Source organism: Dermochelys coriacea, chromosome 20, assembly GCF_009764565.3.
Source record: "Dermochelys coriacea isolate rDerCor1 chromosome 20, rDerCor1.pri.v4, whole genome shotgun sequence".
In the NCBI taxonomy this organism is placed as follows: Eukaryota; Metazoa; Chordata; order Testudines; family Dermochelyidae; genus Dermochelys; species Dermochelys coriacea.
The window spans coordinates 2,184,323-2,210,400 of record NC_050087.2 but is presented as its reverse complement, the minus strand read 5'-3'; the positions used below and the strand labels follow the sequence as shown (position 1 = coordinate 2,210,400).

The following is a 26,078-nucleotide window of genomic DNA, read 5'->3' as shown; positions in this document are numbered from 1 at the left end:
ATATATATATATATATATATATATATATATATATATATATATTTTTATTTACACAAGTAAAGCAACCTGGAGTTTTACAAAATTCCTACATTTGTTTTAGACTCTTTTTACAGGTAAAAGAAAAAAGATGCGGAAAAAAGTTGTTTATAAAGTTCAGAACTTCCCTTTCCCTTTATTTAAAAAACACCCCCCCGAATATTGTGTTGGTTTTACCTTTTGAAAAGGGGAATGGGAGGCATGGGGGGGGGCGATTGTGGGACTCTTCATACTTATTCACAGTCTACTGGGGATAACAGTCAGGTTGAGCTTAGCTGAATTTCGTACTAAATCAACAATAGGACAGTGCAGCGGTGGTGGTCCGAAAATGACTATAAAACTGACTCTCATTTAGCTCCTTGGCTGTCAGGGAAGCTGAGCAGATCTGATCTGGGCAAAGGAGTTTTTACTTCTGTGAGCCCAGCAGGAGCCAACTGAGCACCCGAAGGGTGATTATGTCCTGCCGTGTGCATAAACGGTCAGCAGCGCTGGTCCACCTGTGGACTTTAGAGGCTGGAGGTAGAACTAAGCCAGCCGGTTTTTCAGACTGAGTGGGATATGGTTGGTGGCACAGAAGTTGCCTTTGCAAGTCAAAAGATGGATTTTTCAAAGTGAATCAGACAGAGCACACGCAGTGGCAATAATGTCACTTTTACAAGTCTGCTTTTCAGACCACAACTGTGCTTTAAAAATCCCCCAAACGGCAGCCAACCCGGGCACCGGCTTTCCATGACGGAATTTACCAAACGACAGTCAGAAAAGGAGACCCACGTCTCGCTCTCCGCTTTGTTTCCAGTTCTGCTCAGAGAAGACCGCTTTACATGATGTTTGTTTCCTTCTCTCTCTGCCTGCTCAATTGCAGACAAGCGGCAGGAAAAGTGCATCGTTTCCGCATGAGAACCGACAGTTTGGGGCTCCGTTGGAGAACACTTCTCAAAAATTGCACACAATCGATCCATTTTTCCTTTTATTGCTACCCTGTGGAAAACCAGCAGTTCCTTGTCAATTTAACAAGTGCTATTCCTAACATCCAGAAAGTCTTAAAGGCATAGCACAGCCCTGTGTAAATTGCTGCAAGGGGCCTGCCTGGTTTTCGTATTCATGGCGTACCTAGGTGGAGATTTCTGCAGTCAGATCGTATGGCAAGAGAAATTATTTCTGAGCATATTTATGAAAAGGGATTGACTCCAGATCCTGATATTTTGAGGATTGGACCAGTGCTGAAAAAGAACTGCTAAGGCAGTGACTTTGAAAAGGTTGGCTCTCTCAAATCACTAGGCCTAGAACTGAATGCTCTGAAGTAACAGAATCACATCATTCTGATTAACATCTTGCTTCTCACTTCAGTTCTGTTCAAAGCAGATGCTAGCCCAAGAACCACTAGAGTTTAAAACCCCCATCTGCAGCTCAGGAATCCCACCTCTTGAGAGGTATAAAGTATGAGGTCAACATGCTCAAACAAGGATGACATCAGGCTCCTAAATCTACACATCAGCCCCTGAATAAGTAGCTTTATGTTCAAAGGTGCTAGCACCTACAGATCTCCTGGCCTTCAACAGCAGCTGTGGGTGCTCTCCTATTCCAAATAAAAGAAATACAAAAATAATCAGACCACTTATTTTAGAAGCTTAAGGATTGGAGTTTTCACAGATGCTTGAGGAAATGAAGTTTCCAACTCCCAGTGAAAGTCAATGAGAGTTGGGTGCCTTTTGAAAAATCCCAGTCCAAATGTGGAGGTCAGTGCTCAATTTTAGGCAAAATTTTAGTCTCAATCTAACTTTGGTCACTCTCCAGAATGACTGATACAATCAGGCTTTATTTTGCACTTCAGCTGGAAGATGGTAATCAGAATGCTAGGATTTTATGGTCTGTTTTCTTGTGGTCTGCGAGGGCTTAATATGCTTTGGTGGAAACTAGTACAAAATGCTTTCTGAGCCAGCACCACTGGCTCTGGAGAAGAGACCAGAAAGGAATAAGTGAGTTTGCACCACAACGGTTATATTTATAAACTGGAAAGGGGGGGTAGAGAATGTCTTCTAGGGAACTTTCCTAACTTCCTTGAATGATTTCAAAACATCGCATCAGACATGACAGGCCCTTCTGCCCGAGCCGGTTTGTGCCGTCAACGGGCTTCTGAAAAAAAAACAACGGCTCAGCGGTTTCGTTTCACATCTGGATACACAAACACCATGAACAGAAAAGCAAGAAGAAAATAAAGAGCAACAAGTGTTGCAACTTGTGAGGTGGTTCTGTTTGTTTTAGTAGAAAAAGAACAAGCCTTTGGTTTAAACCTCAAGGGAGCAGTTTGTTGGGCTGCTGTTGAGTGATTATTTTTATGCATCGTGGGCTTGGTATAAAGCAGGGTTCCCTCCTCTCATGCCCCTAAGTTATGGCCATTGGAACACAGTCAGGCTCTGGGGTCCCCCCCACCCCGCGACTCATCTGTTTCTGATGGGCAGCGTTATCCAAGACAGAGCAGTGGGGTTAATCGACACTGTGGCCTACTGACCAATTTAAGGGGGGGGAAGGGGAATGCACAGTCCCCTACCCCTTTTGTGCTCGGTGGCCTGGTGTAACTCTCACGCCCCTTCCAAGTGCAAGTACCATCAGGATCCCAGTTGCAGGAGAGGGAGAGGTTTTTTTTCCCCTATAAAAATAAAATAATTGTGGGTGCTGCATGTTTCTCTGCCTCCTCTCTGGAGCAGGTGAAAGCCTGGCCATTGGCTACAAACCCCCCCATCATTGCATCCCTCCCGCTCTTTGTCCGCAGACTGAACGGACTGTTTTCAAATCCCTCTCACGGGGATCAGAGCTAGTTCTACGATTCTGGGGACCTCTCCCTCATTATTTTGGGGGTTTCCGCTGCCATGATTTTCTGCTCATCCTCTTACTCTGGGAAGCGACAGCAGAACCCACAGCCCCACAGATCCTGCTGATTTTGCACATCCCAGAAGCTAGCAGTCACCTTTCCCCATTTCTTGGAAGTTTCCCTACAGTAACCGAGCAAGATCCTGGACAATTCCCTTGCTCAGGAGGCTTGAGCATGTACCAGTAGTTAGCAGCCTGCTGGAGCAGACGCAACTCTCAACAGAAGCCACTTCTCTGATGCAGCAAATCCCCTCCCTCCCCCCCCCCCTTAACATCACTCTAAAGACACAACCTGCTTACGCACAAGTGCTAGAGACACAACTTCCACATCCCTCTGCTGTGCCACGCAGTGTCACAACTACTTGTGTGACAAAAAGACCCCAAACCAACTCAATAACAAGCTTTCACATTGAAAGTGCAGCTCTTTAGGGCTTATGCAACTGACCCAATTCCTCTGTGCAAATAAGAGCCAGACATGCACTCCCTGGGAAGCTACGGAATCAGATGGCAAAGTGCCCAACGGCGACCCCTGGGGAAAGCTGCCGAAAAGGAAGAAACTTCAACCACGCAGAACAGAATGAAGCGATGGGATTAGGGTTCCTAGGGGCTGACCCATTTAACGACTGTCCTTCCTTCCCTGGATACTGTCCCCAGCCTGTCCCTGACAACAGTTCACTAGGTGACACCACCAAAGTCCTCCTGGGATCTGGTCCAGGTCTCCAGTGCTCAGCAGATAGAGGGGTCATTGTTATGCTTGTTAAAGGAAGCAAAGTGCTTTGGGGGAGCGGGAGTCAGTGACAGTTGCGCAATCCAGGATGGAGGCCTACACTTGTTTCATACTCACACTTACAAGGCTATTCAAGACACAGGTGTGACAAGGAAGAAGTAATTCAGCCAGTTTCTCCTCAGCTCTCTGGGAGTGGAGTGGGCTGAACATGCCAGCAGATCCCAGCAGGGAGAACAAAGCCACCACTCAAAGACGCTTGCTATCCTCCCGGCTAATGTATTTTCATCTCATCACGGGCACAGCTGGATCCCACCCAGACTGTCCAAGTCTTTACCCTCCTACCTCTGATCTGAGTTTGAACTTAAAAGCCACGAGCGTCGCAGCCCTGGCAAACGTCCTGCTCAGCTCCACCTTCCTTCAAACAGGTGGCACTGTGACGGCTGCATCCTCACCAGCTGCTCTGTGCCTCGTCAGATCCTCTCTGCCTGCTACAGGAGACTTCACCACGAAGCCGTCAAACAGCCGCCTTGGGGACAGAGGGCTCCTGGGGGCACTATTCTGCATTCTAGGCAGTTTCATGCCACAGAGATACCACCCATTAAAGCTTGGGGCACGGTCATCCTACGGACATCCCCTGTGGCTAGCTCGTGGCTTTCCTGGCCAGGGGAGTTCTCTTGACTTTAGCACTGACTCAGATTCTTGTTGCCTGACGGCAGCTTAACAGGTGGCTCAGGACTGAAACCGAAAAGAGTCAGAAGGAAGGGGCGGGGGCGAGAGGCTTAAACCGTAAGACGCGTGTTCACGCGTGTGCGTGTTACGTCGATGTGTGCTTGAGGTTTATGTGCTCCTCTCGGCAGAGAGAGAAGTAGATCAAGTCTCTGACAAAAATTCAAAGAGCTTTAGGGAGAGTTATAAAGAAATAAAAAGCTTAATAAATAACTAAGGGAGGACCAGGAAAAGCACAAAGAATGTAAAAAATCCGTTAACAATATTTAAATAACTCAGTTTATAAAAAGACAAATCGTTAAGAGCTCCCCTCGTGATTTTTTTTTTTTTTTAAATATTTTGTAGCCAAAGTCAGTGCAAAGGAGTATAAAAGAAAAACAGGTCCATGCCCAATGGGAGGGGGCGGAGCTAGAGCCAGGGGGAGGAGTCAGGGGAAGATCAGGGCGAAGGGGCAGGATTGAGTTAGCCTACACTTTATGCTCACCCCGCACTATATGGGAGGAGAATTCGTACCGATCCTGGCTGTGGTAGCCACAGATGTTGCACTCGAAAGGGTCTCTGAAGCCGTGGCAGCCCATGTGGATGGTGAACATCACATGGTCCAGGAAGAGGATCCGGCAGTGCTCGCACTTGAAGGCTTTTACCTGCTCCCCCTCCTCGTTCACCACACGCAGGATGTCTTTGGCTGAGCTGGGTGTCGCTCGGGCAGCGGGGGTGCCCTCCTGCAGCTTGGGGTCCTCTTTGGCATAGGCTGGGCTCTGCCGACTGCTGGTGCAGTTCCCCACCGGCAGCTGCGAGGTCCTCTCTTCGTGGTTGCTCTCAGTGTCTGTGGAATCTTGGCAGCCGTTGCTGGGTGACACGCCCTGGTCGTGCCCCCGGTACACAATCTGCGCCCCCTCAGGAATGTCCTCGTGGCCTTCAGTGGCTTCTCGGCTCCCCGGGATTTCCAGCCGGCCCGGGATGGGCTGGATCTGGGTGTAGACGGAGCTGATCACAGGTGTGATCTCCGAGATACAGTTTGTGGAGGGGAGGCGGAGGGGGCGCAGGTGCTCAGCCCCCACAAACGACAGCGAGCTGCCGTAACTGGGGTCGATGGGATGGTGGGCGGCCACCAGCTCCACATCCTTCTCGAAGCTGGAGTTCACATCGAAGGGGAGGTCGGAGAGGTTGAATCGCATCTGCTTTTCTCCTGGGGGCAAGGAGCAAGGGGTCAAAACCCAGGGCAAGCCCCACACACTCCGCAGAGGGTCTTCATCTAGAGACGAGCTCCGCTCTGCACAGCTCAGCCTGTGATCCCTTCACACTGCAACCCACGCGGGCCTGGGCCTTGGCAGTGACTAGTGCTCCTCCCTCTGGATCAGTACCAACCCTACTGCCCCAGGATGGGGCCAGGGGGAGCTGTGTGTGGAGGGAAGGGTGGCTCAGCAGGGGGTGCTCTCTCCTTTTACAGTAGGATCAGGGCCCTGCTGTGTGCACACGTTGACTGCAGTGTCTCAGCGTGGTCCAGTGCTGCTGGGGGCACAGGCTTCCCAGTGAAGGTCCCTGGTCAGCCCTTGGAATTACACCCCCTCCTCCCAAACGCCCCCGGCAGATTCGAATGGAGGAACGGTTCTACGCTGCCCCCTTCTGAACACCGCTGTGGTCCCAGTGCCATGTTCCCCCACTCCAGAGGTGACTGCATTTTGGGGGGGGGGGAGAAGAGGGATCCCTGTCTGTACAGGGCTTTGGGGGCCTGCAGGATGAAAAGCACTGGGTAAGGTCAATGGCGTTTGTACGTACAGGCTGTAGCTCATTCAGAGGGGGCCCCGTAGAGACAGTCAGTTCCTACACGTAGGGCCAAGGAACTGCTGCCAACCCACCCTCACCTCTCCCTCTGCTCTTTCCGGGAAGCAAAGGGGAGCCCCTTACCCACAAATTTCTGAGGTGTGGAGCGTTTCCGTTTGGTGAGGCTGTTCGACAGCCGGTCGATAAACATCGGCCGATCGGATGAGGGGTGAAGCAGAGAATCCGGCACCATCTCCAGGTCTCGCATCTCATCGCCTGCCAAGACAAGGGAAACCCACTCAGCCAATACCTGATGCGGGAGGGGTGAACAGGACCGGGAAGATTGCTTCCACTCCTTGAGCTGAAGGCAGGGCAGGTGAAGGGGGGGCATATGGTCACACCTCTCCTTTTATCCACTGCCTCTGGCTCAGTCTGCAAGCCAAATGCTTACCAACTTCTTCCACGGATCAGTCCTCCGATGGCACCAGCAGCCACCCCACCACACACTCCTTTGCCTGAGCATCCCTCCCCGCTTGGCCGTGGCTGTGTGGCACCATAACCGCTCTGGGGAAGGGACTCTCTCCCCGTCGGTGCTTTAAGCAGCCTCGGCAGCGGCGGTGCTAGAGAAGGACTTTGTGGCAGTAGAGGTGTCTCCACTCCTGCCGGCAATCTGTCTCTCTCACCACTGCTGGCGAGGGTGCTTTTGCCATTGCTATTCGGGGGCTGCGATGAGCCTGTTAAAGCATTACTTACCAACTATCGCCCTCACCTGACTGCCATGGCACTTGGTTCTACCACTCCCCCGTTGCCCCGTTGCAGGGAGATCCACTCCCAAGCAGGGCTTTCTGGGCAAAGAGCCAGAGACCTTGCTACTGCCAGCCGAGCAGGCGTGGACAGGGCTCTGGCAGCACGGCTGCAGGCTGGTGGGGAGGAAAGGGCATGTGCTGCTCCTCAACTTGCCTTCCCTGACTGGCCTCTCCAGAGTGCCGGGTCCCAATCTGGCATCGGACTGACACTTGGTGCTGTGGTTAATTTGGATTGGAAAAGCCTCAGCAGAGCCCTGCCCTTCCTGGGGCTGTGAAGTACCACCTATATCTCTGGCAGCCTAGACACAATAATGATGGTGCGGAAAATTGGAACTACAAAGAGGCTGATAGAACCTCAGACAAACTGGCCTTTTAGCTAAAATTCAGTGCAGCGTCAGATCTGCCCTCTCTCCAGGGGATTCCCCCGCCCTGGCTGGGGAGAGCCAATGGAGCAGGTCCTGGAGGTCTGCAAAAAGAAAGCTTCACTATAAGCTGGCTTCCCCCCTTTGACAGCCCGTCAGCCAGGTTAGACTATGCTAGGGCGGGTCTTGATGATCTTTAGGGTTGATTTTTTCTTTGAACCAAGGTGCAGATGTTGAAACTATCCCGCTCTTACGAGCTGAGCACAAGTTTCAGTTCCACAGAGCTGACGGAGATGCACAGAAAAGCGTGCGAGATACACTCCCACAATGCCAGGCTTGTCCCATGGGACAGGTTGGCATACTGGGAACTGGCATGCAAAGGAACATGTGCACAGATTCAATTTTGGCCCAACGTTGTCTGGATGCAGAATGATCTCCTGACCACGGAGGTGCCATTTTGGGAGCTGGAGGTGCTTTACTCGCTGCTGGAGGTTGTTAGATTTCAGAGCACAGTTAGTTTGGTGTGGATCAGTTTGGAGATTATCCATTCATTCGCAAGACCCCTGCTTTGTAAGGTTCAATTCTTTGCTTACTGAGCATCTGCTGTAACAGAGCCCAGGAACGGCCAAACTGGGTCAGAGCAATGGTCTGTCTAGCCCAGTATCCCGTCTTCCAATAGTGGCCAATGCCAGGTGCCTCAGAGGGAATGAACAGACCAGGATAATCATCGAGTGATCCATCCCCTGACGCAAAGAGAGGCTAGAGCATGGTTCTGTATAGTAAAGTTCTGTTTGTTAATGGAAAATGCTTTAAGGTGTTTTCTCCTAATAGAATTATTTATAAAAAGATGTAAGGTTATGCTCCAAGCGATCAACTTCACCAAACGACAGGCTCTGAGCAAGGGGATGTTCATAACGAGGGAATACTTCGCACTTACTTGGGCTGCAATATTAAGAATTTGCACACGCGTAGCACCGTCTATCCCAAGGTCTCCAGAGCATTTTGATTTAAATAAATTTCCCTTAATTACGCCCTCCCGCTTCCAAGAGCCGTTATCCCATTTCATCAGTGGAGAAAAAGAAATGGGAGGTGACGTGTCCTAATGTTTCCTAATCTAGAGTGGTGGTGGAGCTGGGAACAGAACCCCGGAGTCCACACTCCCCATTTTCTACTCTAACCGCTAGGCCACATGCCCTTCTGCAGCCAGGAAGAGAAGCTAGAAGACCCGACTCTCTCCCCTGCTTTAAGCACCAGATGTCCCAGCCAGTGCCTGGGACTAGCTAGTCACTCACCAGTTATTGGACAAGAAACTGACCTTGCTGGCTGGCCAGCGACTGCGGTTCAGTGTTCAGACTCTGCAGATAGTTGTGGCAGCGCTCCTTGTGCTCCTCCAGCGTGCTCTGCTGCTTGTAGCTCCGGCCGCAGTAGTTGCATTTGTAGGGCTTGCCGACTGTGGGGGAGGAGACTGGAAAAAATGAAAAAAAAAAACGGATCCTGGCCATCAAAATAGATATTACACAGAAACCCAGATATTACCTGGAAGCCGTCACAGCTACATGCGGGCCAGCCACGTGCTGCAGCAACTCAGATGGGTTAAGGGCGTAACATGGCTGGGACCGAAGCAGACAGACACAGAGCAGGCAGCTTTGCCAAGGAGTGGATATTGATGTGCACGGTCATTGAGTAATCGAAGCGCCTCTTGGCGTTTGATGCCACAGCACGTCTAAGCTGGGCACCAAATCAGTCAGGCTCTTCTTGCAAACTCCAAACGGATCCTTCACATATTTCTCCTCCTCTACATTTTAGTCTGTAACAGCTTTTAACTTTACTAAATTTATCCAATGCACCAGTTAGTGTCTCACATATGCGTCAGATTTAAAATGACACTGTTTTGAACCAAGAGCTGATGAGATGTTTCCTCCAAAATAAACAAAACACACCAGCATGCCTGGCCTAGCACTCGTAGGAGGCAGGCAAGCTCGATCCCGTCTTTACCGATCAGGGCCAACACAGCTAAGATGTCTCACTGAAGACTGCAGCAATCCAAGAAGAGTCAGGAACTCGAACCCAGGCCGCTCACCTGGCTCTAATCATTGGACGAACGGCCTTTCCAGAGCCAGGATCAGAACCCAGAAGTCCTGCCCACCAGGCTCCTGATCTAACCAGGCTCCTTCACATCATCCCAAACACAATGTTACTGAATACGTTGCAGTGGCTCTCACTTCCCTTTGTTGAAGGTTTCTCTCCTCCGAAGCAGTCTTCACCCAGCAACAAGGCGTCAGACACTTCTGGATTTTGAAAGGGGAGGGGAAGGTTTGAGCTTGTGGAGTGCTGATTCAGGACACCAGCATCCTCTGACCCGTCCTTTACTGGTGCGCGCTCTGTTCTCCAACAGCTGCCCCACCACACTGTCCTGCCCCTTTGGCATAAAAGTGTAGCTGGTCTGCAGGATTGGACCCCGGAAGCCAGGGCAATATTTAAAAGTGCTGCTGGAAATCCCCAATGCTTCGTTACATCTCTCAGCACACCCGCGCTGGGCCTGCTGCAGCTCACCACAGAACGGTCGGCCGTTTTTGACTGGTGACTGATTGCTGCCGAGAGTTTGTGGGCTCTGAAAGCACCGGTAAGAGAAGTGCCTAGGGATGGGTCCAGGGCAACACTCTCACCTCTGCTAATTTTCCCATTGATGGCTGATGGTTATCTCAGATTCGGCCACTTGGTTCTGCTCCATGAGGGTCGACGGACACAGCAGAGCCATTAAACATTTTGGGCCACACTAGCCTGGCATACGGCAGGTTGCACTGATGAATTAGTATGGAACTTTTAGCTGAGCACCTCAAGAGCAGACAGGTTTGCAGATATAATCGTGACACCCTGCAGGGGAAGACGGCCATCCTAGATACCCCAACCCCTGAGCAGCTGTTGCAGTCTGTGTTGAGGATGGGGAAGCACTTTTGCATTGTTTTAAGATAATTTGCTGTATTATGATGAATCCTGGTGCCAGGGAGCAGGCAAGGATGGAGCTGTGATTTGCTAGGCACTGTACAAACAGAGCAGGGGATGGTCCTTGCCTGGAAGAACTTCGTTGACACAGGCAGGACACAGGGGGATATAAACCCAAGCAGAGCAATCCATGGGATGGTGGCAAATGTCACGTGAGCTCCATTGGGGGAGGGGGCGTTCAGCAGGCAGGGATACGCTCAATGGAATGAAAAGGGAAGGGAGAAGAGGGCAGCTCATGGGAGGAGAAGGGAAGATGGGCCAGAGGTGGAGTTTGTGGACGTGAATCCTGCAGGTGAATATAATACGCCTTCTGCAATTCATTCACTCTTAGCAGCAACGCTCACAATCTTTTATCCCCATATGCGTGGGGCACGGGCCCCTAGCAGCTCATTCCTCTCAGCCGAGAGATCGCAAGTGTTTGATATCAGAGGAGTCTGGAAGCTGCCCAGACCCTGCACTGCTGGTGTAGTGGCCACAGAGGCTATTTATTATGTCCTGCCAGAGGATGATTTTGGCCCCCTACTGCCTGGAAGGGAGCAGTTCCGCAAAGAGCGGGACTCACCAGGCTGACACGTCTTTTCCTACAAAGACGTTCTTCGGAGCGTGGAGCTTCCCTGAAACCCTTCAAAGGCCTATTACACAAGTTCTAGGTAAGCGGTAACCATCACACCACTCAACACACCTGAGAAGCCCTGTGCTCTGAAGCAGAGGGGCTGAGCGTACCACCATGGCAGCTAACAGTACTTTGGACCAGATGCCCACTAAGCATGTTAGTGAATGCCTATGAATGCCTCCCTGTGTCATAGCTGAAAAAAACCCAAAGGTCCCGAGGTTATGCAGCAAGTCAGCAGTGGAGCTAGGAACAGAACTCGGGAGTCCTGACTCCCAGGCTTCCTGCTCTAACCACTAAGCCATGCTTTGACCTTTGCCGAACGTTCGGCAGGAAAGGGAAGCCCGATCCTGAGACGAGGGGGAGCAAACAGGGCACCACTAGGAACTGGAATGTGCCGTTACTGCCAATGGTGAGATGCACTGCAGGGAAGAGTGTGGTCTGATGGGTACAGCGAGGGACTGCAAGTCAGGATTCCTGGGTTCTCCCCTTTTAGACTGGAGCTAGAATAGTATTCTGCTTTGCAGTCGACTTCTCTGAAATTGTGAAGTGCACGCGGGGGGATTCCTAGGTTTTTAGCCAACTACCAGAGTAATATTCGGATACCAGCCCTATTTCCGAGACTCAAACACTTTGCCAGAGTTCTCCGAACCATTCAGAGGAAGTGCCTGCGTGGAACGAAACCGTCGCTCATCAGATATGGTGGCACCTGCGTCACGAACGCACCATCTTGGGGTCTGAGGCTCCAGTGAAGTTTTTCCCCTCGCTGAAACTGCCATGCTCAGACCTGCCCGAACCAGACTTATTGAGTCACGTTACAAAAAACGGTTATTTGTTTTGCAGTGTGTGGTTTAACCTTTAACTACTCTGATTTTTCAAGAAAAAAAATGCTTGCCCCTCATCCACTCACGTAGCTGGAACTTGACTATGTCAAGTTTTGCGCACTCATAAAAATCACTTCCTATGTATAAAGCTTCTTTCATTGGAGGACCTCAAGGGTGCTTCGCACACCCTAGGTAAGCCTCAAGCTTCTGGGACCAGGGCTAGTATTGTTACCCCCACCTTACAGAAGGTGGAAACTGAAGCACAGAGCTAGGAAATGAGGTCAGAGAGTCAGTCAGTAACCACATCCTAGGTCAGCATTTGGTAAATTTAAAAATTCTAGGCAGAGACCTGAGCTATTCTCAGGCCCTTCCCCACTCCTTACGAAATACTCCACACTGCAGACAGGGCCCCAGGACACAAGTTACTAGAAAAATCTTTCTCACCTTCTGTTGCATGTTAGTTCCAAGGTGCCCAGGGGGGCAAGAACGAAAATCTAGACAGAACAGAAAAGCTGATCCCCTTGTGGGAGTTTATTGCTGTGGACGTCAACTACATTTGAACTGCATTTGTGACGCAGACGCCACTGTATCTGATGAGCGACACGTTCATTCCACCCATGCACTTCCTATGAATGGTTCGGAGAACTCTGGCAAAGTGTTTCAGATTCTAGTAACTGGGGCCAGAATCAGAGTATTACTCTGTTAGTTGGTTGGTGAAAGACACAGGACCTCAAGCTCCGCCCACCCACACCTCCACTTCACAATCTCAGAGTAGAAGACTGCAAAGCAGTCTATAATGTAATGTAATTGTAACTAAATTATAAAATTTGCAGATGACACCACACTGGGAAGGTTGCACACATTTTGGAGGACAGGTTTAAAATTCAAAATGGCCTTGACAGATTGGAGAATTGGTCTGAATTCAAGATGCAATTCAATAGAGACAAGCGTCAAGGACTTCACTTTGGAAGGAAAAATCAAATGCACAAACTACAAATGGGGGAATGACTAGCTAGGTGGCCGGACTGCTGAAAAGAATCTGGGGGCTCTAGTGGACCAGGAACTGAATAGAAGTCAACAAGGCAATGGACTTGCAAAAGAGGCTAATATGATTCTGGGGTGTTTTAACAGGAGTGCTGTATGTAAGCCACAGGAGCTAATTGTCCCGCTCTACTCAGCACTCGTGAGGTCCCAGCTGGAGAATTGCCTCCAGTTCTGGGCACCGCACTTTAGGAAAGATGTTGACAAAACTAGAAAGAGTCAAGAGGAGAGCAACAAAAACCTCTTCCAAAAACCTGCCATGAAGAAAGGTTACAAACCCTGGGCAGGTTTAGTTTGGAGAACAGATGACTGAAAGGGGACCTGAGAACAGCCTTCCAATACATGAAGGGCTGTTACAAAGAGGACGGGAATTGATTGTTCTGCAAGTCCACTGAAGGCAGGACAAGCAATGGGCTTAATCTGCAGCAAGGGAGACATCAGGAAAATCTTTCTAACTCTAAGGGGAGTTAAACTCTGGAATAGGTTTCCATTGTTGGAAGCTTTTAAAAGCAAGTTGGACAAACACCTGGCAGGACTGGTCTAGGTTTACCTGAACCTGCCACAGTGCAGATGCTGGACTTGCTGACCACTCTAGGTCCCTGCCAGCCCCGCATTTCTATGATTCTACACTTGAAACGGAGAAAGGTACAAGTCACACACAGGACACTGCAGGAAATGTCTGGCTTTGGATTTTAATAGAGGGAAGTTGCCAAATACAGCCTGGGCACCACAACATTTGGGCACCTGGTAATTCAACACCCAGACCCCAAGGAAGCCTCTGTCCCAGCAAAGCCACAATGAGTAAGTTTGCAAAGCCATTGTTTGACAGCTGCGAGTAGGAACTGACCAAGGAAACTTCACAACATGGAACTGGCTTGGAGTCCAGGGACCAAATTCAGCCTTGGGGTAAAGGCTGATGGATGCATCTTCACAAAGCCCACGAGGTTTACAACATTGCTGTGGTTATACAGGGAGAGGATAGATGGGTTTGGACCTGGATCTCCAGGGGACTGGCCCCACCCCAGACAAAGTGGTGCAACTAAGTCCAAGATCTTCACCAATACTGCATGTCAGGAGCAGATGGCCACTTGTTAATGCCCAACACAATGAGAAAGCAAGTGTCATCTCCACTCTGATTTCCCCAGCTTCAGTGCTGGATCAAATCTCAGTCCAGGCTACTGGAACTAACAAGTCAGTGTTAATTTCAGCCTGAAAACACCTACTAACAAATCACTTCGGAGGAGTTGATTGCAGCTGTAAACCCCTTCCTCCCTCCCCAACTAAACAGTATTATTTTCATACAGTAACTAAAAATCTGTTTAACCCAGCTCCGAGGGAGATGGGCTAATGTAGTCTGCAACCACAGACAGGCAACTTTGTGTTAGAAACATGAATTTATTTCCCAAATCTTTAGCTATTTAGATGCTAGTGACTTGACTAAAAGTTGCATTGCCTCTCATTAGTCTAGCGCTCTCAGCTCTTATGTAAAATAGATCCCTGAATGGCTTGGTTTGTTTTTCTTTAATCTGCATTTATTTTTGGCTTCAGAAAAATCTTTTGAAAACTAGGCTGGGGTCCTGAGTTGGGTTTTCTAGGTCAGAGTTTTGAAGCTCCAGGATGAAAAGTCCCACAGTTAAATTTTCCCTTCTGGGGAATCTGCCCTTAGATCCAACTCTTTCCTCTCTCTGCTGACCCGGCCTGTATTGCAGGGTACTCTGGACACACCGCTCCCAGTTCTTCACAAAGAGATGGCAGAACACACATGACCCAGACCAGCTCCCGTTTGCAAAGGAGTCTGGGTTTCAGCATTCATTTCCCACAACACTGATACAGGTCTCCGAGCATAAACCTGTTATTTCCTGGGCTGAGCCTCCTAACACACCCTTGCTAACATACCTCGGCTCTGTCCAGTAGCAGCCGCTTGCTCTCCAGGGACCAGCCTTCACCCGAGTAGAGAATAAGTATCACTCTATGGTCACATGGGGGGAATTTGTGACAAAGAGGCAGAATGATGTAATGGTTAGAGAACTGGATTTCTGGGTTCTATTCCCAGGTCTTCCACTTGGCTTTGTGACAAGTCACTTCATTTCTCTTCCTCAGTTTACCCAGCTGAAGAACAGGTTCAATACCACTTACCTACTTTACAGGATTGCTGGGCATAATTTGAAGGAGTACTTGTGGCACCTTAGAGACTAACAAATTGAGAGCCTCCCTCCCACCACCCCTGCTTTCATCGGTCACAGACTGAGCGCTCTTTTGGCCAGGGACCAGTTCTCGTTCAATTGTCTGTAAAGCACCTAACACACGGCTGATGGCAAGCAAACACAGTGTAACAATTTCAAGGAAGTAAGGGGGTTATTTTGACTGTCCAGTCTCTAAAAATCCTGAGAGGGGGGAAAAAAAAGTTTCTTCAGAAAAGGCTTTACAGTAACCAGGGAAAAGCTCTCATGTGAACACAGGCTTCTGCGAGGAGCAGCAAATGCTAAAACAGAAGGTGGTCTCCAGGGATGGGAGTCTCATCACAGCTGTCCCGTGTGTGGGATGTGGCTTCTGATCTATTTCAGAACGACGCGGCATGTTTGATCTAGATTTTAAAACCTCACTCTTTTGGACAGCTTATCTTCGGAGACTACATCCTGGGCATGCCCAAGGGGGACAGCATGAAACACACATGCCTTTAGCTAAGGGGATGGGAGAAAATACAGCCCCCAGTTCCTTTCCAGGAAGGCAGGACAGCCCCCTTTCTGTGGCTGAGAAATCCACACACTGATGAGACTTTTTCTTAATAATTAGGTGTTAAAAGATTCATGTTGTTTGATATTCTAAACCAGACCAGGGCCTGTCCTATTTCCATGCCTGATACAAGAAGAACTAAGGCTCTAAGGTTTCAGAGTAGCAGCCGTGTTAGTCTGTATTCGCAAAAAGAAAAGGAGTACTTGTGGCACCTTAGAGACTAACAAATTTATTAGAGCATAAGCTTTCGTGAGCTACAGCTCACTTCATTGGATGCATCCGATGAAGTGAGCTGTAGCTCACGAAAGCTTATGCTCTAATAAATTTGTTGGAGTACTTGTGGCACCTTAGAGACTAACAAATTTATTAGAGCATAAGCTTTCGTGAGCTACAGCTCACTTCATTGGATGCATCCAATGAAGTGAGCTGTAGCTCACGAAAGCTTATGCTCTAATAAATTTGTTAGTCTCTAAGGTGCCACAAGTACTCCTTTTCTTAAGGCTCTAAGGTAAGCCTTCCTGTGCCACGAGGCGGAGGGACATCAGTGCAGCCCTGCAACTGTACCAACTGGCCTCTGAAGCACAGGAAAGAGACCTGGGTTTGAATCCTGACTTCACAACAAGAACGTCACGAGGGACTCTGCTATTGCCAATCTGTTTGACATGGAAAGTGCATGGGTGGCAGGACAAAACCCTACCATCAATGGGTAGTCTCAGGGGAGACGTGAAGTAGCCACCTTCTCCGACCTGAATGGCTGATCTGTCTAGCATATAACTGGGTATGTTTGGCGAGTCTTTGGTTAGGAGGAGGCACGGCCTAGAACAGGGATGGACCCTTTGCCCTGCTTCTGCCTGCATGTTGCTAGGTAACAGCCAGGGCAACCAGCTCCTTTTAACATGCATCATGTTCACGTTAAGGAGAAGAGATGAGAGCCTTGGTGCTCGCAGTGCAAAGCTCAGAGCCAACATGACCCACGGAGCCAAGCCAACTGCTGGATCCCTTGCCAAGGGCCTAATTCACAGCCACATGCTACAAGATGCAACTGGTTAAGGCTGGTCATTTCACCTTTATGCACACCCAGCTCCCAAAATGGGGCTGAGTGACACAATGCACAAACCAACCTATGGAACTCACTGCCCCATGGTATCACTAAGGCCAAGAGCTTAGAAAACTAAAACAAAAACATTCATATAGATAATGAGACCTTCCAGGTTCAACAGAGAGAATAAGAAACAGGAACCCTCATGCTTCAGGGCATATGCCAGCCACTCAGGCAGTAACTTCCCTCAAGGGCAAAATTATTCTGTACTTCTCCACTAGGGGATTCCCTGAACCAAATGGCCCTGGCCACTGCTGGAGATAGGGTACTAGTTTAAACAAGGACCACAGGTCTGGTCCTGTATGGCAATTCCTGTGCTCCACTCTCTCGCCAAAACACTGCACTTACTGACCCTTTCTGAAGCTGCTTGTTAGCAGTCACCCCTCAGGGACAACAGAGATACCTGGTCGGGCTGTGACACACACACAGGGCAAGTGTCAAAGCACTTTGTTCTGCTATTTTTAAGTTCCATTTTGTAACTCTTCCCTTGTTTGGAAACAAACAGCGCAAGAGAAGATGGAACTCAGCTGCTGCTGAGCTTGGCAGGTACCTTCCAGCCTGCTCCCTAACAGATCGAGCGGAGCCGTCACTACTAGCTGTCACCATGAACAACCAGGAGAAGCTGGGGGTGGAAGGGAAGGTAACAGCTGATGTTGATTGCTGTAGACTGAAGGCCTCTTCAGGATGACTGAAGGCATCAAGGCAAACAGGCCACAGCTCAGCCAGCCCTGGCACGGTACAGAGATCTGGGTGCAGAGAAGAGAGCTGTTGCTGCTACCTGGCTTTTCTCAACCTCCAAATAAGCCTGGATAAAACAGACAGGCTCTTTGCTCCCTCCGGAATGAGTCTCATTAAGGTTTCTGTTCCCAGCCATTGACTTATATACATATATATATATATATTTTTTTTTGGCAGGGACGGTCTGTGGGAAAGGATCTTCTTGTTACTGGCTCCCTGTTACCCCTGCAGCCCTAAGCCACTAATCTCACTTCGTGCTGGTGGGTGAAACCGACCAAGAGCAGCGTCAAGATGGTCAGAAAAGAATCGTTACAATAGAAAAGTCCGCCACATTCAGTCCAGCGTTTCACCAGCAAGTCGACTTCGTTTTGCTCAGTTAAGGTTTACGCAGAGACACCAGAGTCTGTTCCCTGCCCTGCAGAAACATCCAGATGTTTGGGCAACAGGCCCAAACCCACTAACTTTCTGTAAAACCCACCACAGACAGAGCACTGAAATGCAGCCAGTCGTGGGTTAATCAGAGATCCGTCCCTGGGTGGGGGTTCCTGCTCTGGGGTTGCTGGTGCCTCACATTTCTCAGACGTCCCTTTGACATCTTCAGGCAAGTCACCAATGGAATCCAACAGGTTCCCAAAAGATGGGGAGACGAAGCCCCCAGCCCCAGTGAAAGGAAAGCTTGGGGACTGCAACATGAGGCCCCTGGCGTGGGGATGTTAAGATAATCAGGGCTCTCCATCAAGGCCACGGAAGGGAAAGAGTTCTGTGGCAGCTCAGTAAAGGACCTCGGGCAAGACCCCAATCAGAAAAATTCCTGCAGAGGTTGCTTTTTGCACCCCCCTTAAAAAAGAAAAAAAAAGAAAAGAAAAGAGGAAGCTGGCACACGAGACTCCTGTTTCCCTTTGGCACTCAAGAGGTTAAATGGAAGCCTGTCACAGATGGCTTCAAACATCTGTGTGAACTTTAAAACCCCACAGATACTCCTGCACACAAGTCAAGGGAAAATGAGCAGAGCTCAGAGGGAGCTGGTATCTTTCACTCCCATCCTACGCCCTCCGCCAGCTGTTACATCATGGAACCAAAGGGGAAAAGCCCCATTTCAAATGCCACATTGAAAAGGACACTGTCAAAAACACCAACAGAAAACCCCAGTGGCTTGTTTCCACTGCATAGGGCCAGCCCAGCACCTGCAGCTGCCAGGAGCCAGAGCTAGGACGCCAGCATGAACAACATAAAGGCAATCCCGGGGGCTCTCCTCTACAATCTGGAGGTGCGGCCCCCAGAGAGAAACCACTTTGTTTTCAGTCCCTTCGGGGAAGTTCCCAGACTCTTGGCAAGACACCAGTGGAGGTCCCACTGCACCAAACTCACCGGCTCAGCGGACTGAGGCAGAGACACAAAGTGACTCACTCAAAGTCATGGAGCCAGTTGGGAAGACAGGCTGACACAAGAGGAAGGCTGGGCCACCGGTTCAAGCGCCAGCCTGGGACACGGGTTCAAGTCCCTGTGTGACTGTGGGCGAGGCTTACTCTCTCTGGGTCTCTGTTCCTCTCTGTGAACAGCAGCACTTCCCTCCCTCGCAGCAGGGAGGCGATGTGGAGAGATACACTGATCACTGGGAGGTGCTCGGACACTCTGGTGATGGGGGAGTAGACTAGGCTAGATGGAACCCAGGAGTCCTGCCCCCCGAGCTACCCACCTGAGTGTGTGCGGAGGTGGCCGGAAAGCGCGTCTCTCCGGCGGCAGGCGTAGTTGCAGAAGGGGCATTTGAAGGGCTTCTCGCCAGAGTGCAGTTTGATGTGCCGCAGGAGGTTCCCCTTCTGGGTGAATGAGGCTCCGCACTGGTTGCAGTGGAACGGTCTCTCTCCTGAAACGCAAGCAGCTCATGAGACACCTGCCCCTGCAGGGCAGGTTACAAAAACCTTCATGTTTGCCCTGAAATGTCATGCTGGGTGAGGGGGGTCGGATTGACAGCCCGGCAGGGAACACGTCCCGCCCCCCCCAGCCCCTCTATGTGGGAGCACTGTTAAGTGCCCACAGCCCATTCAGACCTTAGCGTCTCTGCACCGACCACTCACCTGTGTGGCTCCGTTTGTGCACCATCAGCACGTTGGGGCCGATGCACACCATCCCGCAGATGTCACATTTCAGCTTGCCATTGGGTAGCCGGATGCCGCCAGGAGAGTGAGGCTCCTGCCCTGTGCCGTCACAGTAACCCAGGGGCTCAGAGAGGGAGTCCTCCACAATCACGCTGTTCTCTTTCTCGATGAGGCGGTCATCCTGTGACAGCAGCCTGCTGGCTTCTTCATCACTGTACATTTCCACCTTGATAGAGTTTGCTGCAGGGGGATGGGAGGGACAATATACAGTGAATGTAACATACTCAATAGGCAGTTTAAAACAACTCATATCACTGACATTGTGTGTGTCACGGCAAAGAAAATAGGGAAGAAAGTTAAACGATTTGCTTGGCAGTAACACGACTGGTTAAGGGTGCATAATGACACCGCTCCCCATGATACTGCCTGGATTGCTCAAATTTCCACAGAAAAACTCAGCAACCTCCCGTCGCAGGACATTAAAAAAACTGACGGCTCATGGGAGCCAAGAATCACGAGACAACAAATAGAAACACAACAGGAAAGTGGCCAAATGGAACAAGAAACTTCTCAGTTTTCGATAGTCAGGGTTGGCAAGTAGCATCGAGAGACCATTGCCAGGTTGAGAAGGGGCACTCGAGAAGAAGCGGAAGACTACGGGTTCTGAGAGCAGTCACCAGACAAGACACCACATCTGAGTGCTGGCAGCGCTATGTGAGCTTTACTGGGCAGCCGCATGGAGAACCAGCAAAATCACATCACCCCAGAACATTTGCATGAGAATGAAGTGATGGCTTGTGTCATTTAAACTTGTATCGCACGCGATCCAGCACATAGTTAAAAGTAGGAAAAGGGAGCAAGGCCATGCACTGAGCGCCTGAAGCCAAACACTCCACTTTCCCACTAGTGATGGCCAAGCTGTCAGAGCAGGCCTTGAAATGCACGTGTCCAGCATGGGACATTCGTTCCTCATGAAGTGCTTTGCGTCAATGTCACACTCGCAAAGGAACTCCGCGATTCAAGTGGCAATTCCCTGAAAGTTGACAAGAGTGTGAGCAGCCACACGACACTAACATGAACAACGAAAGGGAACACGGATGCAGAAATACCGGTGGGGGTACCAGGTAGCTACAATGGTAGATGCTCTGCAATAGGGCCCTGGGTTACTAAAAAGGTCTTGGAACAATCCAGAGCCTCTGGAAAAAAGGCGGGTTGTGGTAAGCCGGGGAAAGACGCATGAATGGTGCAGGCCATTATGGAGGAGAGGTCTACAAATGGTGAGTGGCCAGACTGGCCAGGGGCTAATGAAATACACTTTCAGAATCAAGAGGGAGAAGGGCTGGGGCTGGGGCTGGAAAGGGGTCCTGCTGCATGAGAGCACTTCTGGAAGTGGGGCTACACTGCCCCTGCCCCTCACCCTGAGGGAATGAGGAGGAGAGTACTAGCCACAGAGGTTTACAGGGACAGTTAGCCATACTGATCTGCCTGGCTCTTTGTTGCTGCCAAGGTAATCTATACAGCACGGTTTGGGGGTTTCTAACTGACACCATACAGTGTACCTGATTTCCAGCGCATTTCCCAGCCCCCCCCCCCCCCCGGTTGCAAGCTGCGTCTGTGCATGCATCTCCTGGTTGCTACCTTTCTTCGCTTCTCCAGCATCATAGGCTGAGACTGGAAATCGGAACGGTGATGCCAGCCGTGACCTACATTCCCAGCTATTCTAATGATCTGTGGAATGCCACAGATCAAACAGTCCTTCAGAAGACACAAGGCAACTGGACAGCGATAGCTCCCTGCTTATTCTGTTGAGAGCAAGGTAGAGCTTGGTGGGCAGAGGAAGGCCTGGGTCTCCCTGTCCCCACCCTGCTCCTTCCCAAACAGTTTCTGAGCAGTTACTCTCCAGATCTTTGGTGCTTTGAGGCCATCCTGGGACAGGTAGTTTTCAGAGTGCCTGGGGAGACGGAAGAGAGCACCCCAGCTCATTAACCCTAGTCATACCCTTAACAAGACACAGCGTCTCCATCTGGGTGTCATTAGCCTCACGTGAAGCGTTTCACCTGGAGAACAAGGTCTGTGCATGACTCAGTTTAGAAGTTTCCTGCTGTTTTAAGTCATCCCCATCAGCCAAGAAGTAGAGGGACTTCCCTCCGGGGATTCCCGATGCTGCTCTTTAGACAGCAAGAGCTGCTTCTTTGTAACGGAGCTCCCCCCAAGCCATTTCCCTAGTGCTCCTGCAAGGGCTGGGGTGGGCCAGTGAGAGACGGGGAACTGAACAGGTCGCCCCCATAGGAGGGAAGACCATCACTAAGCCACATAAAATTTTAACTGCCTTCTTTCAGATATCATAGTCCCTATTTCTTCCATTTAATGCAAGATGTGGCTGATCCTGACTTCTCAGCATGCCAGGAAATTGACAAGTCTGAACTTCAGATTTATAAACAAACAGAGGGGCTTTTCTCCCGCTTGGATTTCCTCACAGAGCCAGTGTTGCCTTTTGGAGATGGGTGTGAGGGCTGGGTGTGGCACTAGTTACCATGAACTCCAGAGGGCTGATCCCAGGTTTGATGCGGACACCAGCCCATGGAGCAACGCAAGCCATGTCCTTGTGCAACAGGGACAATTCTTACCTATTGCCTGGGGGGGGGGGGGGTTCAGTTAGTGCGTGCAACATACTTTGAAGAGCTCGGCATGGGTTTAGTGCTGTGATTCAACAGAAGAGGACAGTGATTTGACTATCAACCGGTCAATGGGATTAGAGCCTTAATAATGAGCCAATTTTTGGATTTGGGGCAGGGCATACACGTTCCTTCAGGGTGCATTGGCTGGGATGCTGCAGGTTTTCACTGCCCTTTGGTGCGGCAGGTGAGATGGCTGTTAGGTGACCTCCTGGGACCACAGGCTCAGCACTGACATTCTTCAGCAACCTCGCTTCCCATATGCTGAAGATAAGTGAATCCCAACTGCAGTCTGAAAGTGACCGGTCCCTACTGCCTTCCCAGTGAGCGGGTGGCCCACAACAGGACATGTTGTAGGGCTTGGTCGCCTGCTTTCTGTGGCCCAAGTGCAAGCAAGGCAGCTGCTTGGACTGTCCGGAGAAGGATGGTGAATGCTACATTCCCTCTACACATCTCTGGTGCCTTTCACCTGAGGATCTCCAAGTGATATATGAGGCCCCCTTTCACAGATGGGGGAAATGAAGGAATGAAGAGTGGAAGGGGCTCATTTGAGGTTGCTATAGGTCAGTGGCTGAGCTGGACTCTGGCTTTCCAGTCCCCGCTGTAGCTAACGGACAATGCTGCCTCCCAAAAATTTCTTGGAGAAAGAAACAAAAGCTTCTGCTTGGACTTGGGCAATAGCAGATTGCCTGGCATGCCACCAGTCAAGCCTGCTGCTGGAAGTTGGCGGAGATTGACTAAGGCTGAAATGCTTTCTTCGGGGAAAAGCACAAAGTTCAAAAACCACCACATTCCACTGGGTGCATCCTGGAGACACAGCATGAACAGACGTCTCTGTGCACAAACACGAAGTGAAAAGCTCCTCTCCCTTGGCAGGAGCTGCCCGGATACGTGGACGTTTGCTGCACTTTGATTTTTTCTATCCCCCCCGAGGACTGTTAATTTCTTTCTGGGCAGAGGGAGGCCGACTATTGTTCTGCCATTCTGCTTTCAGAACCAACGCAGAGTCCGGTCTCGCTGGAGTGCGATTCTCTGCTGGAAAAGCAGGTTATATAATATTCCCGCTCCTCTGGGGCACAATGCTCGCTGGATGAACCAGCTGTGAAGTCAAGTCAGATCAGGAGCAATACCATCACCAGCATCCCTCTGTTAAAGGGGACGAGAGCTCTCTTTTTCTTTAGGTCGATCCATGAGTTGGATTCTCTTTGCTTATGACCAAGTGAAAAGCTGAGTGTGTCTCTGGGTTTTCCTGCTTAAGACCTAAAATCTGATTCTTTGAGGGGGCCTTCCAACCATTTTTACAGGACAAGAGCCACATGCCAAATAAATAGCGGAGAAAGGGGAACAGACTAGGGCTAATTCATCCTGGTGCAACCTTATTGCTTTGGGTCTAACTTGTCCTAGAACGCTTAGGGCAGCCTCCAGATCCAAGCATCTGGGAGTTAATGGAAGCACGTGGTGAAAGTGGATGAACTATACAGCAATTTCTCTTTTATGGAAAGGAAATTCCGTGCTTACAGGAGAGAGAGGAGAGATCACAGTGAACAATGTTACCTGTTCAGTTTCAATTTGGGGGAAGAATGAACTCAGGGAGCAGGAACCAGTTCTCAGTTCTCTTGCTTTAATGCTATTTTATTAGAGGGATAACAGTGCTGTATGAGCTGTAGGGAGACTCGGCCCCTGCCCAGAAAGCTTGTGATGTAAATAGCATGTTTACAATTGAAGCCTACATTAGCCTCGTTAAGTTCCACTTGTCCTAGGGTCATACCATTTTTGACATGCAAGTGACACATTAAATTTCTCAGCAATCACTGCAGTAAAGGGTGGGCGAGAAGTTTGAGGATTTTGGGGGCAATTCTGAAATCAGACCTGCCTGTTTTACTGATGTGGGCTCTGAAATGTATTTTTAAAAGCAGCTTAATTCACCTTTGGACCATGGAGAAAGATTTCAGTTGCAATGCAGAGACGGAGCTGAAATGTTTCACCTTACAAACTTTCAATCGGAAGGGCGTCCAAACTCCATTGCTCCTTCCCTCCCCAGCCTGGCTCATCGCTCATCCTAGCCACACTCATGTCACAGGAAAGTCCAACAAAGCAGCAGCTTGACACAGACAAGCCTTTAACGGGCCACGCCAATGCGACAACAGGCTGTGACGTTAAAGTTCCATGGAGGAGGGAGACAACGTTTCCAGAGTGCTGGAACTGGATCGACTTGACAACACCTGCAATCTCAGGTGATCAGAATTTGCAAATCATAGGTCATGGCTGGCATTAAGATGGCATACGCCTTCAATTTTCAGTCGAATGCTGCAGGCTTGTTCCGTCTCCTAGGCCCGAGGTTAAGATTTAATGTTCACCAGCCCTACCAACATGTGTAAGTGCCACTTGAGAGCCGCTCTTCCTAGCCTTCTGTTTTGCCCATCCCTTCATCAACCTGGCACTGCATGCCCCTGGACTTCCAGATAACTTGCTCAGCAATCTGGGCTAGGAGGGAGCCCTATGCAAGGCTCCAGATACACAGGAGCTGTGTCTCAAGGGCAGAGCTGCTTGTGTCCAGAGTCATGTTCTCGTGCTGAGGTCTGGTCTCAGACAGTGCGAGCTCTTTTCACTGCTTGTCTGGAGAGGGGCGCATGCATCAGTCTCAAGCTGGAAAGGTCCATTTCAACACTCTCAGCAGCTTTCAGAATCCTACCATCGTCCCAGAACAATCCCGCTCCTGCTAACACACACTCCCAGCTGCTACACTGCTCTAGACACACAGTGCCCACTCTCCACTGGATGCGAGCGCAGAGAGCCCCGTCACTACCAACTCCACGCCGGCCCCAACTCCCTTTGAGAGGGGTAACAGGGAGGTGGCCCTGTTCCATTTCCAATGCATTGGGCCTGGTGGTTGCAATGAGCACTTCATTCCTATGCAGCCCCTGGGGTTTATTCTCCCCCCACCCCGAGCAAACTCCTCTCCTGTTAACAGAGACAGGAGCACGCAGCTGTTTTGGTTCTGGGCCAAACAAACAAATGAAGCTTATTTGGGGAGTATGGAATTTAGCAGGGCAGGGTTACACACACAGGTGACTTTAAATCTCAAGGCAGAGAGGTTGGTAGCTCAGGTAAGTAACCCCATTGCGGCTATGAACACAAGAACTGAAGTCAGAATTTATCCTCTTCAGTTTGAAGAGTCAAATTCTAAAGGAAACTCATTGCACCAACTTCCTGGTTGGCCTATCAGAGAGCCCAGCCTTAATCTGGTGGAGCCGGCTGCATCTGGCGAGGGGAATGCTGTACTCACCACTCAGGGAGCGGCTCGGGGAGGAGTGCTGGCTGTTTGGGGTGCTCACCGTGGGTCCCACGATCGCCGAGCTGAACTCCTTCTCCAGAGAGGAATCCCCACTACCTTCGGGAATAAGAAGCAGGGAACACACATGAGATGTGGCTGCTCCTGCCAGCTTTAAGATCGGTTTCAGTCAGTAAAATCATCTCCCTCATAACCAAAGCCCCAGAGCCCGAGAAAGAGGCTCCGGCTGGCCCTCAGGCACCTCTCATTTCATTGTCAGAAGACAAACACTAGTGTGCTGCTCACAGCGAGACAAACCCTTCCTTACCGGGAGGTGTGTGCGCGCGCGCACATGCGGAGATACGGTGGCCACAGACCTAGGTACATTCCAGGTGCCATGCAAACTGGGTTCTACTTTGCAGTGAAGTGGTTAGTGGACAGACAACCCCAGCACACTTGAAAGGATCCACCTATCTATGTGCAAGGACGACCATCGGGCCGCAGTGGAAAGGTGGATCACAGGTGTATTGGCTACGTAAGCGTTTGGGACTGCTCCCACGGGATCCCCTTTGCCAGTACATCATGGCAGCAGTCAGATGGGCTGAAGCTCTCCCCAGGTGGAGATCTGTTTTCTGTAGCCCGACGGGGACTGTGAGCCAGCACATGATGCATGCTGGTTTGCAATCACCAACTGGGGGT

The 26,078-nt window shown here is 50.2% G+C and overlaps 1 protein-coding gene across 21 annotated transcripts in view; it reads right to left on the bottom strand.

Annotated features, from left to right (window-relative positions):
* Nucleotides 1-4,609: 4,609 nt before the first annotated feature.
* IKZF4 (IKAROS family zinc finger 4) overlaps nucleotides 4,610-26,078 on the bottom strand; it is a 69,543-nt gene continuing 48,074 nt past the window's right edge. For 12 of the 21 annotated variants that reach the window (XM_043506466.1, XM_043506463.1, XM_043506464.1 and 9 more), the window contains 6 exons: nucleotides 25,395-25,499; nucleotides 19,413-19,673; nucleotides 19,034-19,201; nucleotides 8,605-8,754; nucleotides 6,266-6,397; nucleotides 4,610-5,546 (listed from right to left, as the gene is read on the bottom strand). In XM_043506466.1, the coding sequence (XP_043362401.1) occupies nucleotides 4,825-5,546; nucleotides 6,266-6,397; nucleotides 8,605-8,754; nucleotides 19,034-19,201; nucleotides 19,413-19,673; nucleotides 25,395-25,499 (1,538 nt within the window). In that variant the 3' untranslated portion in view covers nucleotides 4,610-4,824. The remainder of the gene's footprint in view (nucleotides 5,547-6,265; nucleotides 6,398-8,604; nucleotides 8,755-19,033; nucleotides 19,202-19,412; nucleotides 19,674-25,394; nucleotides 25,500-26,078) is intronic. The other 9 variants (XM_043506467.1, XM_043506462.1, XM_043506476.1 and 6 more) reach the window with 3 other exon arrangements.